The 17144-nt window shown below is 34.5% G+C and overlaps 1 protein-coding gene across 1 annotated transcript in view; it reads right to left on the minus strand.

The window, feature by feature from the left end:
- KCNH7 (potassium voltage-gated channel subfamily H member 7) overlaps positions 1–17144 on the minus strand; it is a 242744-nt gene that overhangs the window by 46188 nt on the left and 179412 nt on the right. Inside the window, exon 7 of the mRNA XM_075710364.1 lies at positions 5591–6016. Coding sequence (XP_075566479.1) covers positions 5591–6016 — 426 coding nt within the window. The remainder of the gene's footprint in view (positions 1–5590; positions 6017–17144) is intronic.

A 17144-nucleotide genomic window follows, 5' to 3' on the forward strand; every position in this document is an offset into this window, starting at 1 on the left:
TTTAATTGGTAAGATTTATGAAAAAGTTAAAGGTCTTAAGGTAATACCATTTAAAATAGATTCTGCCAAAACAGACATTCTTTTTCCTCAAATTTACTTTTTCATTACAAATAAACAAAATTATAGAGAAAAGTAAAAAAGATCAGCTTAGATTTCTTCATGGCACTATTTATGTATTCCAATCTGACAATCTAACATTTTGTTAACTGGTATATCCAAAGTAATATTGCTATTTTTACCTTGCTTTGTTATTGTGCTATTTGGCCTTTTAAAATGCCTTTTGTTTTTTCTAGCTATAGTACAGGAGGGAGATGTGGATTAATTTTTTTTTTCCTGTTTTGACTTTAGTGATAGCACAAAAAATAAATAATACATCATGCCTGCAATGGTTCTCTCATTCCTACATGGCTCTCTCCATAAGCTAATAAACCACATAGAAGACATCTTTAGTTGTTTTAGAATAATTATTCAGTTCTGCTAATAAGAAGATTGAGAAAGGTTAAAGTTTGTCAATTATTTTCTCTCTGGGGAAAAAAATTACATTCTAAAACCAGAAATTCATGGGTACTACATTTTCTAAGTACAGGTCACTGAATTTATTTCACAAAATCCTTATATATTAAAGGGTGTATCCTTAACTCTGATTAGTCTTCTTTTTTAACAGTGAGATTAATTTATACCCTCGATTTCTCAAGCCCTGATGCTGAAATTACCACAGCAGGGGGCCATTTTGATGGACAGCAATTGATTACAGGACTATTTGAAAGAGGAGGGCATCAGTCTATCTGATTGCAGAGGGTATCACTCAGAAGTTATTATTGTATCAGACTGGAAGAGGGAGCTGGTATCACCTAATTAAATATCTGCATAAATGGTATTCTGCCTGTGCAAAAAGCCATTTACAACTCATGACTTTCTCACTGATGGCCAAATCCTTAGGTTTCCTCTAGATTTTTGTGGGTTTTTCTGTCTTTCTTCATAACATCCATTAGCATTAATGTATAAATCTATAATGTCATCTCTTATTTGTCTCTTTTTTAAACCAAATAACCCACTGAAGTGTATGAGTAGCTCAAACTGTCTCTTCCAATGTGCATTAATATGCACTTGCTTACACAGTATTTCATCTGCTATGGTCCTTTCCAGCTTCCTGGTATTGTAAGGTCCTCAGTTTCTCAATAATTTCCTGTCACTTACATTTTATGTTAAAACCATCATCAACTTTCTACCTTTTTTGCAGCCTGTAAATAAATCTATTAAATATGAGTACTATAGCATCAAGGATAGTCAACTCTTTCTCTGTCTTCGAAAAATCTCTAATATATGCTAGAATTTCGCCTTTCAGTCTATGCTCCATTACCTTAATAGCCTCTTCTGAGCACTGTGTCATTGTTGAAGATCTTTATGCTGTATGCATCATGATACTGAAAATGTCAGTACAAACAGCAATTAAACAAAAATATTTCAACTAACCAAAACTTCTTATTTATAGCAGGGTACTTGTACTTCAACTGCCATTGATAAAGGACTGCCAAAATGGTCTACAAATGGCTGCCTGCTCAAGCAACCCTGGGATTCCTCTTTGCTTCATCTTGAAAAACAATCAAGGGAAGAAAAAGGTGATACTAAATACTCTTCTGATATTAGCCAGCCACCTAAATAATTTCCAGAGACTCTACCCTAATGTTGCACCATCCTGGACTGCACTCAGTCCACAGAGTTGCTGCTAATGTAAAGGCAGACTGCCTGTATGATCAGCTATGCAGTCTTCTGTGTAAAAGACTTGAAAATCATTGGAATAGCTTTTCCAAGTAAATTGCTGAACTGAGCACAGGAAACTATATTAATCTCTTCCTGAGATGTTTTCTGAGATTGATTTTCAAATATATTTTAATTTGGAAGGAGGTAAAGTACTGATTCTATCAGTGGAGATCCAGTCAGGACTATTAGATTCAATCTCGAATTCTAGAAATGTGGGATTCTTCTTTTCAGTTTGCTTTAACAGATACACTGTGTAATGGTGTGGAGTGAAGATGTCAAAACTAAGAGAAGAACAAGAGTACTTTGATTTATATGTCTTCATTTTAACCAAAACCCATCTATTTTCTTGATGTATTGCTACGAATAGAAGACACATTCACTCTTACATTTTGTGAGTATGCTGTATATATACATCATGACGTATTTATTTTTATTTAAATTTGCAAAAGCAAAAGCCTTCATGGTTTTCTGCATATTTCAGCTGAATGTTCTCTCTGGCCTCAATTTATATAAAACTATAAATATGAAAATTTTCTTGCTGAAGCTGTTACCATCACTTGTCTGTATGTTTTATTGAAGTAGGTTCTAGATGAAAAGGAAGAAACTCTGGTTATCTATACATACATCTGATTTTTCCCTACAAAGTACCTGTCTTTGAAGTGAAAGCTGATCAATACATTAAAAAGCACATCATTTTAAATGTATATATCTAAATTATCTAGTAATCTTAACCAGCATTCCACTTGTACATGCACATCATCTATGTGTGAGCTTTAAGGAGCTGTGCCACTGCAACTGTTATTTGTTTGAAATCTGACCCAGACTCCTCAGCTGAGCAGAATGATTAAAAATAAACTACCAAAAGAACAGAAAGTAAGAAGCCCATCTACTCATTATTTTTATCTTCCCATGTATCAGGGATGTCACATAACATTTAAAATACACAAAAAAAAGAGAATGGTTTACTACTAGCCATAATAATTTTGTATTGAGTCTGCTTAAACAGAAAAAACAATTTAAAAATTATATTAGTTCCCTATTTTAGAAATTGGAAAGTTAACTATCTTACTCTGTTGCTTTCCTATGGTTGACAAAGTATGGCTCAAATGGAAGCATTCAGATAGTGCTGCATGTGGTATTTGGATTATTATCTCCTGCCCTTTCTACACTCGGTTTGATATCAAGGTTTTTTTAAAGCTGGGGAGCACACATGGAGCTCTCTTTGGAGCTTATGTTGTTTAATAAAAAGACTGTTCAATACAATTGTTTGTAGGGGATCTTATCTGAAGAATCTCTAGATAACATAAAAGAACTATTTCCTAAAAAAGGTAACCCTTATGACTGAAAAAAACTCTATTAAATGAAAAATGCTCCATTCTAACATTTTTACGTTTGCTTCTTCTTGCTAAACTATCAAAAAAGGATCATTGGGGAAATATAGTTAGCAATGTAGGAAGAAAAACTGCAGTAAGTAGCAGCTTAGAAAAAGTGATTGACATATTCAATACCATGAATGAGAGAGTCAAGGTGGCATGATGAACTGGTCATAACCTGTGTGGTTTCATTGCTGCTTAGGTAAACAAACTAGTTTTTCCAGATAGTGAAACTGTTCAATTACTAGGTTTCGAGGCAATAAAGAATTAATTTACTTATATCTGCAATACTGAAAAAGTCATTACATGGTCCAATAATTTCTATTCCAGGTTCCACGCTTTTGTATTTGTGTACTTACCTGCCAGAATGCACTTGTGTGCTAGTAATCTGTAACATTACCTTATGTTAAAGTTATCCCTTTAGCAACACTTTAGCACCTGGCACTTTAATCTTAAGGACGTCTGTAACAGGGGAGGTGTGGAAGAATGATGTTCAGGGTCAAATCCAAAGAGCACTCCTTCAATGAACTTTGGAATTGGTCCCTGTTGTAATTTTTGATGTTCCACATTTCCAGTCACTGAGCATTATTTTTGGCAGTGATGAGAGCTCAGTGATCAGAAAGTGATGCAGACCACACCTGAAGGGGAATGATGTGGTCCAAATTAGAAGTAATGCCATTGTCAAAATGTTTGTCTTTCATGTGTCTGTGCTATCAAAACTGCAGAAAAAAATCTGCAGAAAGACTGAGACCTACCACAGATAATGAATGCAAAAGGCGATCAAAGTTTCTCTTGAATCTTTCAGCTTTTTAATCACCTTCTGAATAGAAAAGTTCCCTTTTGGTAAGAGAACTATTAACATGTTCCCTTGTCCTTTCTGTTACTCTCTCTCTTCTTATTGCATTCCTTTAACAAAATTTATTTCTACTGCATGCTATTATCTACATGTTTCTTCAGATTATTCATTTACTTTGAGTGTGTATTCTTATGTTCACATTAGTAGGAATATCACTATTGATTAGGAACATTACTATTGATTTCTATGACTGCCGAATTAGACCACATTATTATAATGATTTTTCAGAAGTACAGGAGACAGGAAAACTTTTTCATTATATAAAATTTAAGAAAATGAGTTTAAGAAAAGCATGACATATTCATCCTACTTCTGAAATTTTTAAGACTGAATATATTCACAAGACTCTCAAGGTGCACGTAGGTATGTGCCAGTTGTTTTATACTGACCCTTAAAGGCACTCTTAATTATGTTTTCATGTAATTTGTGAGGATAGCTAGGGTATGCTCAGAATTCAGATCAGGGTCTTGTGGGGGATGTAAAAATATTTGCTATCACAGCAAATTACTTTAATAAAAAGGAATTAATTTTCAAATGAAAATGTTTTTGCATTCTCTGTATCATGACATGGAGGCATACAGTCAGATCAGTAAATTTTCACGCTAGAGGTTGCTGATTAATTTGTAGTTTTCACCTTTCTTTTCTCAATTAATGAGATGCAATTATGGTCCACAAAACTGCCTGTTTCCCTTATGTCAATATGTGCAAAATGGTAATTTTAAGAAATGGATTTGTGTCCTTTGAAAAGTGAATGGTTCATATTTTGCTTGGTTTGCTGCTATTTTTTTTTTTTTTTTAAACTGCTGTATTCTATGCATTACAGAAAACCCCAATTCTCTACTTGTCAGTTCGCTTTTCATAAAAAAGTATGTTATAACTTTAGCCCTTCTTAAATTAAATACAATTATTTGGCAGGAAACAGAATTGGGTCAGGCATCCAGAACATAGCATATGTTTTATACACCTTTGGGCAATTTTTGGATGCATATATTGAACATTTTTTTAGCCTATTGTGCAGATCGGGTGAGGACATTAGTTGTGTCTGGCAAGGTTTACCCTATATAATCTTTTTTCTTTCTTTTGGTAGTCCATATTCTTGATAAAATAGACAACAGCCAAATCTTTTTGTTAACTGGTATAGTTTACACTGCAACTAATCTGTTTTACACTGAGTAAACCTCTGATCTAAAGACTTTGAACAGAGAAAATTTATATAAATGCTTTAATGTCAGCACAACACTTAAATGCATTATGAGCAGTTTTTACAAAGCAAGCAGCAAATTAAAGGAACAGTTCTTAAATAAAAGCATTTCAACAAATCCTTCATACATGATGCATTTATTTCATCATTTGTAAAGATAGCATCAAATATGATATAATTGAAAAATACTAGCTGAATCATTCTACTTGTTCTCCTGTCAATGAAAGCTAATATTCTACATTATTCTACTAAGGAAAATTTAATTTTAGTTTAACTTTAAAAGATGGGATGGAACTACTAAACAGCCTATTAAGTGACAAGCAAATATATTAGGATATACAGATTATTGTAGTAAAGTCAAAACTTAATATTTAAAATTTCTTATTCATTTAAGCTTACCTCTTCAGAGCCAGAGCCAAAAATCAGCAGGTCAAAAGGTATTGCAGCAACCATGTCAATTAGGAACCAGCCTTTGAAGTAGTGAATTGCTATTTTTGCTGGATCACTTACCACTTCTTCATTCTGGTTTACATATGTTGTTCTGAAGTTTATTAGAATGTCAATGATAAACATAATATCCACAATTAGGTCTACAACATTCAGTGGGCTGCAAGAATATCCACACTCTCTCCTCTTCCGTTCCTCACTATCATTCAGAAGGAAGGCAGCAGAGTAGGGGGTGAATATGGCTGTGTATATTACCAGCAACAAAATGAGCCAGTCCCAGACGGCTTTGAAAGGACTATAGTGCAATATAGTAAACTTGTTGATGCGAGGTGTCTGGAGTTTATACTCTGGTAGAACATCAGCCCCTAAGGATAGAACCTAGAATAAGAAATATGCTATGTCAATAATCAGGCAGTGTATCTATTCCTACTTTATGTAAACTTAGCAATATGGGACAAACTTAAAAAGTACTTTATTATAGTTTTGAGGATTAAGCTTCAATTATTTGGTGTTTTGGCAAACTAAACTTCATATGAAATTTATTATGTCTGCCAGGCCCAATAAATTCATTGACAATTTTGCACAGTAGGTTGATTCTTGTTCCCTGTAGCAACCATTAAGTGGCATATCTGTTCCATAAAATCTGCATAATTAAACACGTCATCAAATTCGTTTATCCACCACATGGTAACCTTGCCAGCCTGTTCCTGGCCAGTGAATGACTTTTCTTGCAGTGATGTAGTGTTTTTCTTCCAGAGCATATTATCATTGGCTTAAATTCACTACAAAAGAGTCTACACTCATTAGAAAATGTTTAGGCAACCAGAAATAAATAAGTTAGAGAAAGATCTGTGGGTGTCCTTGATAACTATCTGCACTTTGAGTTTTGTGGTGTGGAAAACTTTCATGCATGGACAAAAATTTCACTAAGGCTATAGTTCTAGTACAGCTAAAGGTATGACAAAGAAGGGTACCACAGAAATACTGACTTTTGCTTCACTTCTACTTTCGTCAATGCCTAAAGCTTGTTATCATTCCTTTATAAGTGTCGATTTTTTTCTGTTGGTGTTATCTAAGTTGGATTTCAATTTTATTTGGAAGGGATTATGTTTGTACACACTGCTTGATTTGCTGGCTCTAGAAACTGAAATGTCCGCTTTGTTGCAAAGAACAAGCATAGTGTGGGCACCAGATAAAACAAATTTTCTTTGGCTGCTCCACCAGTCTGATTGAACTCTGACATGAAGGAACAAAACCTTTGAGGATAAGAAGGTAAATTATGCTTTCGTCTCTATTCAATGCTTGGCGTAGTTATAGAGACTGTCAGCAATGATGTTAATTATTGCCTTCTGTGCTGCAAGTGCTCTCCAAATCCTATGGGACTCAGGTCACCACTTCATTTTACACAGACCAATGAACAAACATCAGATGGTGACAACCTTCAGTTTCTACCCATTTGGGCAAGTGACATATTCAAGAAATCTTATACATATTTTCCACCAGTTACTTCTACTTACTCCTTATTCCTTATTCCTTATTCCTCTGCTAACTAAAACCAATGCTGTTTAGAAAATCAGACCCTTAAAAAGTAATTAAAATGAATAATTATACTGAAATGAAATGATGACTGGAAAGAGAACTACCTTGTCAGCAACATTGTCCACTTGTATTTGCTTTTTGTTTAGCAGTTTGGGATTTGAGATTTCAGCTTGTTCAAGATTGAAGAATTTCCTGCTCCTCAAACATAATCTTGTAAGACTATATGGGTCAGCACACTCCTTTCTGTTTAACTTTCCAACAACAAGTGCTGTATAAACCTTAGATCTTATTCTTGTAATCTAAGTGGCACTTCTTATTCAGTGAAGTTCTACTCTGAAAATGCTGTGAGAACACCAGGGTTAATAACCACTCTTCTTGTTTGAACTATGAAGAAAGAAATGATTAAGGCATCCAAAAGATTATATGGCACCTTCAAGCAGCCATTAAACACCATGCTGAGGTGGTGGTAGAGGCTGTTAATCTATTTTTTATATTGTAACTAGTCCTTGCACTTAACTAATGGTGCTAGCTATTTTTTTTTATGCATTAAACACACTAGCTGACAGCAAGCTGAAGTACAGGCATTGCTTAGTCTCTTAAGCAGTCTTAATACTTTCAGACCCCCACCTGGTGAGTTGACAAGAATGTTTTCCTAGTATTTTAGAGCAGTGTGAGTATATGTGGCAAGGGAGCTGCTATTTATAAAATTTATATCAGTGTTCTCCTGCTGGATTTTCTGACAATGAAGGAAATTGATTAGACAACAAGAACAATAAAGCTTACTTCACATTTCTTGCAGTTGCTTGAAAATTCCAGCCAGTGTACTTCACTTCAGAGCAACACATAATGTAAATTAGACTTATTCCCCTGAAATCTGGCTCCTTTTCTCATTTTAGTTGCATTTATTCCTAGGCTGGTTTAGACTGAGTAAGGTGAAACTGAAGAGTACAAAACCCCAAACCCCAATGGGGCAAAATGAGGAAAGAACAGTATGAAAGTGATGATAGCAGAAACGAATCCAACTTTTTCATGCTAGTTTCTTAGACACATATAACAGGAGAGGCTGACTGATGGTTGTGAGTTTCGTATCCATAATGTGATACAGAACTTTACATTTCTGCATTACTTACTCTCATGTAATGGGAAGTGAAAACAAATACGCATTATGCAACTATTTTTATTTGCTGGATCAAGAGAAAGAAGATGGGAATTTGTTTCTTGAGTAAAAAATCATAGTTGCACATACATAAAAAAGACAAAACACATTATTTGGTTTCATATTGGCAATTTCAATAGAGACTGATTGAGTATGAGATGAATTAATTCTTTTGCTGTTGTGTGACATCCTTGCAAGGCTTGGGTACTGATGTTGGACAATGTTGGCCATCTTGGCTAGATGGAAGACTTCAGTGTACTTAGAAATCCACTGAAAAGACCTTTACTATTTCTACTTGTTTAAAATAGATGTTGACAAATTCACTGTTAGTGAAAAGACATTTTATTAACTTATCTCTTCTGGACAGTGAAACTCTCCTTATAGTTTGGATTGTAAAACAGGTGGCTTAGGGAATGAAATGTTTCTAAGAGTAAGGAGCAGCACTGGGACAAGACTAAAGTACTGAAGTGTTAAAAAGTCTCTGAACCTTGGGACTTGACATGATGAGAAAGCCAAGCTTCCTCTCATCTTACTAAAGAGAAGACTATAATGCTAAGTATCAAAAGTCATACTAGCCACAATAGATTTTCTCTTCAAAATTTTTCAGGGGTATTCAACCTTGATGAAATACCATCTCACACTGGTTTTGCTGGTGAAAGCAGGAATGTATTTATAACTGCTGTGTTTTACAAGTAGTATTAGGTGACAAGATTTATTCTATTTATAATGAGAAAATTTTAAAGTTAAATAAACTATCTTATTTTGCCTTTGAGTAAAGAATCCTGATATAAAATCCAACTTTTCCTGTGTGTTCCTGTTTATCCCATTCACTGCTAAACCAGTGCTGCTGCAAGGTAGAAGACTCTTCATTCAAACACATTTTTTGACTCTGAGAATCTTGCTTCGGGTGTTTCACACAGGTATGGCTGGTGAACATCTTTTGCTCCTTTTAGGTTCATGTGTTCACTTTCTAAGACTACAAGTTCAAGGTGACACTTACTATAGAAGGGCTGCAATCAGATACCCAGAAAAATATGTAGTGAGATCAAAGTAAATGTCATAAATTCACACAGTTTTAGACAGATTTATCTTTCTAAAGTGTTTGGTAGCTTTTAGTTTCTCAAAGATAACAGTAGTTCACTGAAATTGAAAGAAAAGATATTTAAGAAGGAAGAAAACGTATTAATGGCTGCTGTTCTGTTAAGCAGAAGGAGAAAGGAACTGTATGTACCAGAGGTACTATCAGGTGACAATTAATTTAAAAAAAAAAAAAAAAGATTCAGTAAGACTTTATCACTTTAAATTGGGTTACACCGTTTGTGGTGGTTTTTTTTTTTTTTTTTTTTTTTTTTTTGACAGTTCTAACAAGTTTCCCCTCAAGAAAACCTGCCTGGTACTGGGTAACATTTCTGCCCTGTGTGGTGTTCAAAAGACCTTGTTTTGCATAGTGGAGTGCATAGAACTTGTTTTTTTGGTGAAGTGTTAAGGAGCCAAATGGGGCTGATGTGCTTTGCAGCACATTGGCCATATGCTTCACTGGATAACTGGCTCATGTAGGGGACTCTTGCAACAGTGTTTCACACTTCTTGGAGAAACACAAAGATTTAAGATCATCCAGTCCAACCATTGACCTACACTACCAAGTCCACACTAAAATGATGTAGTTATATTCAGTACTAAATACTGTTTTATCACTGCTGCTTGTGCCACAGATGAATTAAAGTAAAGCTTGTACTAACAACATTAGCTCTTGCACAGCACCTTTCATGTAAAGCGAATTTCATAAACATTTACTAAAGCTCAAACTATATAGTCCCAAATTACTAGAGGACTTTAAAATAAACGTTTACCTCACCCATAAGACATCTTGCATAAAACTATGGAAATTGAAATACAATGTTAAAATGATTTATTTCTAGGAAATACTAGATGACATGAAAAAATATTATTTTGCCAATATCTTCCTGGGCTCAGTCCAATGCTAGGCACACAGCCCTGACAGTTGAATGGATGATCACTCCTGCATCTTTAAGTCAGGGAAGCTGTAGCAAACCTAGCAACATGTCAGCTCCTTGTATGCTGAGAGACTTGTACATCTTTATTATGAGTAGAGATTGAAGAAGCTTTAAAATTTCTCACTGTATAACGTGTATTCAGCAGCCAAGATGTGAAATTTATATGAAAATGTAAACAAGATGATAATGGAACCAGGATAATTCTATTCTAGACAATTATTGTAGCTGGTCAAAAATAAGGGAATGAATTTGGAAGAAATTTAGACTTTTCAGATCTTCTAATCGAAATACATTTCAAAATTGAGTAAGAAAGCCAAAATCATCCATACTCTCTATCTTAGTGTAACAGTAGAAGGTGACTACATTAATGAAATGTAAAGCATGTTCTGTTTTCTCAAAGAACATAGGCAAGAGGTGACATGAGAACACTAGTACCATTCTCACTTTTATAAGAGGTCTCCATAGATTATTAGCCTAGGTTAATCTCAGTGACCTCTAAGTAATTTCACAAAAAAAATGAAAAGCTATTTGGATTAAAGATTTTTTCCAGCAGCATTTTTAACTCTGTACAAGTTTATTGTTGGTGACTAGGAAATCAAGGAAGGTAGCATCTTCTAAGTTTGAGTAAAGCTAAGTTACTATTCCTGTTTGCTCTCTGATGCAGCTTGTGGTGCAGAATGAACACTGCCAGTATTATCCAAAACCCCTTAGATTTCGAGTATAATCTCTTTCTTTTAACAGGCAGTTTTGAAACCATTTGCAGATCTTTGTTAACAAGGCCAGTAACACTACTGAACAGGAAAAACTGGGAAAACAAAACAAACGAGAAACATGAAGCGGACATAGAAGCTAAAGCTATATTCCTGTAATACTTAACCCTTTTATCATGACCATAGACCTTAAATCCAAATGATAGCACAGTTCAAAAAATGAAGCAGTATTACTTCAGCTTTAAAAGAAGATATGATTTGGCATTGGAGATTTTACTAGATTTGTAGAACTCTCTTCTCTTGATGTAACCTTTCCTGGCTCTCTTTTCTCCTGTGTATTAGTTCTACTGAAGCTACCAAGCTATTACTAGCAAGGACATCTCTTCTGTTTTCTTTTCTATTCATTCCACTATCATGAGACCCCTACAGAGATCTCTGAATCTGAAAAGACCTAAAAATAAATATTACACAAGTATTACTGAGCAAATGGAAATTAAATCAACATTTGCTCCCTGATGGTAGGCATTACCTAATTTCCACAAAGACTATAATGGTCTTTCATATTTCAGTCATCTTGATGATCATCTTCCTTGATGCTGACATGAACAACTGGTAAGATTACACCAGTACTGAAAGAAAGCTGAAGCGCTTCTGATTTAGTGCGCCTTCCAAACACAGCATTATATACTGGTTTCACACATCAGCATTTAAAGGCATTTTCAGGTGTAAAAGATATTTTTCATGTTTTTCAAAGGATACCAATTAAAAAACATCCTCTTAACCAAGAAATACTGATGGTGGGGAATGTTAATACTTGTCTTCTTGTTTTACTCTTTTGTCTGTATTAAATGTTTTAAAATTATGTAGTATGACAATTTGTATATAATGCTGATACTTAACTTTCTCTATCAGACAGTTTGAAGTATACCCATGAGGTCTTATAATACAGTGTTTTAATGGCCTCCATATTCTTTAAGTTAAGCTTTTGTTAAAGAAAATCTGCTGCTGTGTGAAAATAAGACTTGTCCTTGCCTGTCCTATGTTTCCCATTTGGGACTTCAGATACAAGAGGATATGAACCTTTCTTATTTAAACAATGGGCTCAATATTTCTTTGTTTGCAGGGTCAGAAATAGCACAATAGATTTTTTTTTCTTTTTTTTTACTATGTCCATATATTGTCCAAGTGTAATTTTAGGTAGGCATTGAAACAGCACTTTTGTTATTAATGGCTGAACCTGAAAAACTCAAAACTTATCTGAGTGTATTTGAATAATTTTTGTTCCAGAAGTCAATCTGCCACTAAATAAAGCTTTTTTTGAGTTAGCTGAAGACAGGTTTTGTGGCATTCCCAACTTAACTGAAATACAGAAACACTGGAAACATTTTTGGATATTCGGTAAGTTAATATTACGGAGGAGCTGCAATTTGGTAGGCAATGAGATAGTGCAAAAGAATTAAAAAATGGGTAAGTTTTAAGTAGTATGTAGAATCTATTTGGTCTAGTGTTAAGTAATTTTTATAATAAATTTCCAAAAAATTTCAATGACTTGAACATTAATGCTGTTTGGTGGTGTTAAAATTTAAGAAAAAGAAAAATTCTAACTGAGACCTAGACATAACCTCTTAATATATTGCCATAAAATTGCTAATCTGATATTGGAAAATCCACAAGGAACAGAGACTGACATTGATTTAAAAAGATCTTGTGCACCTATGAATATAAATCTGCTGCTGTGACTGTTCAAGTTACGTTGGTTGAATAATTGTATCTCTGCCTTAGGTAGTTTAGTTACAATTCCATCTTTGAGGTTTTTGATATGGATTCACTGGTACAGGTGAATATTTTGCTGCCTGCACACCTGCTTTCTGGTGCTCTGATTCCTCTTTACTCTCCTGTACTGCAATGTGTACAATTTATGTAGCTGAAGCTGCAAGCCTTTTCAGATGGAAAGACTGTAATCTCAAGCCTACCTCAAAATACCTGTTTCAAATTGCTTGTTTCCTTCAGGACAGGAAATTCTGTTTTCCAGCCTTTGCTAGGAAGACTTGTGGGAAACAACACTGAGAAAGTAATATGCTGCCAACAGGGTTTTACATGGCTCTTTGCCGTCCCTGTTGGCCAAAGTTTTAACTTTTAAGTATTTGGTAGCTGCAATATCAATGGCACTGTGATAGCAAGTTGCATTTGAGCTGGAAATGGAAGGTCTTTTAGAAGAAACTTTAAAAAAATTATACAAATATGTGAATTAGAGTGTATAGTTGTAAAAAGGAGTAAATATATAATGATCAGCCTGAACAGCAGAAGAGCTTTTACTTGATGTTTCTCCTTCAGTGAATCATAAATTTGTATTTCAGTACTTTTAGAATTAAAAATTATCCCTCTGTATATCATTCTCCTCTTTTCTCCATATTTTTATTTAGGGCTGTCATTAAAATACATTTCATGATAGTAATAAACGTGGTGTTTAGATAAGCAATAATAATATTTTACATCATCTAAAACATACTATGAAACAGAGAACAAATTTAAGTATATGTACTCATCAGTGACATGACTCATCTGCATACAGTGATTGGGTTGATGCCTTGAAATTGTAGCAGCTGCACTGAACAATTATTGGACTCTCACTGGTGCTTGCACTATATAAATGTAATGATATCCATGAACACTGAAATCTCTAGCAATGTAATAGTACATCAGAGCACTCAACCAATACCACAATACAAAGCGAAGAGGCAGGCCTTATTGTCAAGTAATTTGACCTTCCATGTGAAGAGAATTACAAAACTATTCTTGGTCTTAAAGATTTACAAAGATTCCTCAAGAAATGTCACCCAATTAGTCTCCATTTGATAGTGCAGTATCCTTCCTTGGTGATGGTGAAAACTTTCAAATCTGACTCAGATTTGAGATCACTGGGACTTCTTGGGAGTGCTGAGCACCTTACATGACTGAGGCCATGAAATATCGTTTTCATAAGACTGTCAAATAATTAGGTAAGTCTATTCAGCTAAAGACATTTAAATACACAATAACCCAAAATCTTCAAATTATCAAGGAAAGTTATGTATGCCATGAGATTAAAGCAGTAGAACAGACTCCTTCTCATGTTTGTTCAGTAAAATTGTGCAGGTTTCATGGAAATAATATTTCTGTGGATGTTACTGTCAAACAAAATTGCTTCACTAAACTTGAATACATGTAATAATTTAGAAAACTCACTATCTCTAACCTATCATTGATTTTCTCATGAAGATAGATATTTAAAGAGAGGAAGTATTTTTATAGTTCATTTTCCATCCATTATTTTTCATGAAAAAATTAAGAAATGGCTTATAGATCTTAAACCTCAGGAGCCTCTTCCTGCCAGTCAGTGTGTAATTACTTTCATATTAGTGGGTAATGCATGATCAGAGCAACACTTAGAAGCATATGGACTTATTGAGCGTGCTTTACTGAACTTTAAATCTTAAATTAGTGATATGCAGATTATCAAAGAAGGAGATATTAACAACTGACTATTTTTAGCAAATGTTAATCCTAGAATATGTATTAAAAGTTGCATAACCCTCTTCTTTAAAATTCACTATGAGGTGTTATTTCAGAAGACAGAAAATGCCATCCTTCAAAATGCTAAAGAGTTTGTGAGTTACTCGTTGCTCTTCTGGCAACACTAAGCTGTTAACAAGCATTTATATGTCTCACAACAAAACATCACAAAGGGTCACATTTGTAATAAGGGCTTAAATTATTGCTGTGATTTTTAGTCACCTAAAAGATATTTTCTATCATTTGGTCATGGCATGACAACTAAACAAAGTAGATTTTGTGCTTGTTGATGTTATCTCATCTTCGTCACAATATTTAAGAAAAATGTATCTTTCATTATTACCCATTTAGGCTGGTTTGCTAGCTGCCAAACACTTTGATGCAGCTGAAGAAGACCATAGAAGCTGTAAGAATACCTGAAGTGCATGGAGTGAAAATGGAAGCAGCTACAGCCATAGTTTCATTCTATGATTACAGTACTTACTGACATAACTGTCAGGAGTAAAGGGGAAAGGAAGAAATGATCCTTATGCATACGTTCATATTTAAATTTAACCTTCAGTTTCATGGTAAAGATTTTTTCCATAATCAGCAAAATAATCAAACTTTCATTTCTAGAAAATTTGCATTTTGTAATTGGACCCCTTAGTGTTTAAAAAGGTGTGAACTGCAATTGAAACTGCTCTGGTAGCTTGGGAAAAGCCTCATTTAGAAATGTTCATCTCCCCTGTGGCTATCCAGTGTTTATGCCTAATAAGCATATGCCAACCTGGTTCACTTAAAGGAGTGTCCTGGTTTCGGCTGGGATAGAGTTAATTTTCTTCCTAGTAGCTGGCATAGTGTTGTGTTTTGGATTTAGTATGAGAATAATGTTGATAACACACTGATGGTTTAGTTGTTGCTAAGTACTGCTTATGCTAGTCAAGGACTTTTCAGCTTCCCATGCTCTGCCAGGTGCACAAGAAACAGGGAGGGGGCACAGCCAAGACAACTGACCCAAACTGGCCAAAAGGCTATTCCATACTGTATGATGTCATGACCTTTTATTTATGGATTTAACCAGGGAGATATGGAAATCTTTTTGGTACTATGGCTGATCATATGTATGATTGCAGGCATCAAGAGCTCAATCCGGTGGAAAAATGCCTCGGATAGAAGCCTGACTGTAAGCTTTGATGTTCTTAATGTTCTTTGTTTTCTAGATATATTGACTAATTTATCACACTGTGTAAATTGCAGAATGGGGCATTCATTATTGCAGTTTCCTTAGCTTACTTGATTTTGTAGGTGTAAAGAGCGAAAATAGACAGCATAATATATCTGGAAATTACTATCCTATACAAAATTTACTTTTCAAGCTCTGTTTGAAAACCTGGAAGGAGGCTGCAGTCCGCATGCTATCCTAACGAAATTCATCAAAATAAATTAGCTGGCTTCTAACAAGTTCTACAGGAAGACCATGAGCTGCAGGCACTGATTTCTGGCTCACTTCCAAACCCAGCAACTAACATCATTAGAGAGTAAGCTGCAGCAAAAAGTTGTTACTCTCCTTCTGTTATAGTCTTCCATTGTCAATGCACCTACAAACCCAATGAAACTAAACTTCTCTGAACAGAACAGATTCATACAGATGTGAGACCATACCAGACAGCAGTTCTTTTGTTTCAAAAGAGAGTAGGTTTCTTCATAATTAATAGAATTCATTTAGAAAGTGGAACATTTTCAAAGAAGATGGATTCTTAGATTAGAAAAAAAATGCAAAGCTGTGAAATGAAGAACTTTTCTTCCCATTTAATAAATGTTTCTCATTTATTAGTAGTAGTAGTCTGAACAGGCTGTCTATAGCTGAACATACATTCTCGTGCCAGCTTCCAAGATATTAAATGAAAAGTAGCTACTGCAATTTTCATATTTAAAAAGATGTGGCCTTAATGTAAAATTGGCAAATCTTTGAATAAAAAAGTTATGCTTGAAAATACACCTCAAGTACCTTAAACACAATTCCACCATGTGCTACAATGAAAGACTTATTCAACTGTCAAAGAAAAAACAGACTTATCTAAGATGAATCTAATACAAGGCCACCCTGATATCAGGAAGAAGAAACTCTTTGAGTTATCTATGTACTATGAACATCAACCAAATATTTATGCAATGTAGGTATTTCATTTCAGATAGATTTGAATTTTATAGTATATTTCTACACTCTAGATGGCCTGAACTAGCCACTTTTAGTAAGCATTTTCTAAAAAATTTTGTTGTGCTATGCTCATTAATTTTATACTCAGTATCACCTACACCACCCATAAAGCTCAATCATAGAATCATAGAATCATTTCGGTTGGAAAAGACCTTTAAGATCATCCAGTCCAACCATTAACCTAACATTATCAAGTCCACCACTAAAACAATTAAGGGTAGACCTAATAATAAATGCTTGCAACTACATGTTGCCACATTGATTAGCACACTATTTCATAAACATAATATTTGGGACTCAATGACCCTTTGATTTTTGATTCATACAGCTGGTT

Source organism: Pelecanus crispus, chromosome 5 (assembly GCF_030463565.1).
Source record: "Pelecanus crispus isolate bPelCri1 chromosome 5, bPelCri1.pri, whole genome shotgun sequence".
NCBI classification, from domain to species: domain Eukaryota; kingdom Metazoa; phylum Chordata; class Aves; order Pelecaniformes; family Pelecanidae; genus Pelecanus; species Pelecanus crispus.